A 1,344-nucleotide genomic window follows, 5' to 3' on the forward strand; every position below is an offset into this window, starting at 1 on the left:
CAATAAACTAAGGAATTCTCCTGTTCTGACTCCATCAGAGTCTGTGTCATCTCTTTCTGCCCGTTCCTTATAGAACAACACCGCTGCACTGCCGTTTTTGGGATGCACCTCTCAGGGCACAGCCCTGCTGTCTGCTGAGTGATGCTGCCCCACCCAGAGCGAGCCAGGGATCAGGGAGGGTCGTACCCAGCCCAGCAGGGACTGCAGCAGCACGGGGATGTTGTACTCCTGCAGCTGGAACAGCTCTGAGGGCTCGCAGTCCACGGTGAAGCTGTTGGTGTCGTTGTTGAACTCCACGGGGCAGGTGAAGCAGCGGTACCCGGACATCACGTAGGACAGCTGCAGGAAAGAAAACAGGATTTGTGTTTGCCTCAGGGAGTTCTCCAGGGAAAAGGCCAGGCAAGGAGATGAGGGAAGCACAGCTTCATTGAGGAGATGACTCCCCTGGGCAGCAGGAGTTGGCTAAAGGCAGAGGAGGAGCGAGGCTGAGGTGAGGGACAACAACAGAGCCACAGAGAGGGTGACAGAAACAGGGCAAAACCCTCCAGGAGTGTGGAATTTCTCCTGAAACCAGGCATGGCACCATCCACCAGCAGCAGAGGGACAATGGTTAATTACTTAATTACTGCAGTGAGCACATCCCAGGGTCTAAGAGGGATTAAAAACTTCCTCCAGCACTCGGCTCCATCAGCAGCGCCTGCACACAGCCAGGGACTGCTCCACACCCTGGGCAGCAAGGAAAGGTGACAGATCTGACAGAGACTGAGGCCTGGCTGCATGTTTTAAACAGAACACTGGGGCTCTAGGAAGGGAAACCCCAGTGGAGGAAGCTCCACTTACCAGCAATCCAAAGAGAACGGTGGAAAAAAATCCTCCGATGAAACCCTCCCAGGTCTTCTTTGGGGAGAGCTGCCAGAGAGCAAAGGGGACAGTTATTGATAAATCTCTGCAGCCCTTCCCCACCTGTGAGGCCACACAAAGAGGGGCCACCAACCCACAGAGAGGAGCTGGGTCAGCAGCCAGCCCCAGCACCGTGGTTTGAAACGGTTGGACTCGGTCGTTTTTCCAACCTCAACCCTTCAATGATTTAATTCCACAGCCCCAAAGACTGGGATGCACAGCAGGTTTAATCTGACACTTGCTTCAGACCTGGAAGAGGCCTGGGGGAGACCCAAAGTTGACGTTTTGTCCCCCAAAAATGTGCCAAACCTTGATGAGCGGCGTGCGGCCGAAGAAGAAGCCGAACATGTAGGCCATGATGTCATTGCAGATGACACAGGAGATGGGGACAATGAACCTGCAGGGGACAGGGCTCAGACACTGCCAACATCACTGCAAGGCTCA

General features: G+C 54.6%; 1 protein-coding gene across 1 annotated transcript in view; it reads right to left on the reverse strand.

Annotated features, from left to right (window-relative positions):
* Positions 1 to 19: 19 nt before the first annotated feature.
* The window catches only part of CDS2 (CDP-diacylglycerol synthase 2), a 7,293-nt gene continuing 5,968 nt past the window's right edge, over positions 20 to 1,344 (reverse strand). The window contains exons 6-8 of the mRNA XM_015648890.2: positions 1,210 to 1,297; positions 841 to 909; positions 20 to 339 (exon numbers count right to left, since the gene is read on the reverse strand). Coding sequence (XP_015504376.1) covers positions 112 to 339; positions 841 to 909; positions 1,210 to 1,297 — 385 coding nt within the window. The 3' untranslated portion in view covers positions 20 to 111. The remainder of the gene's footprint in view (positions 340 to 840; positions 910 to 1,209; positions 1,298 to 1,344) is intronic.

The sequence above is a fragment of the Parus major genome, chromosome 22 (genome assembly GCF_001522545.3).
Source record: "Parus major isolate Abel chromosome 22, Parus_major1.1, whole genome shotgun sequence".
In the NCBI taxonomy this organism is placed as follows: Eukaryota; Metazoa; Chordata; class Aves; order Passeriformes; family Paridae; genus Parus; species Parus major.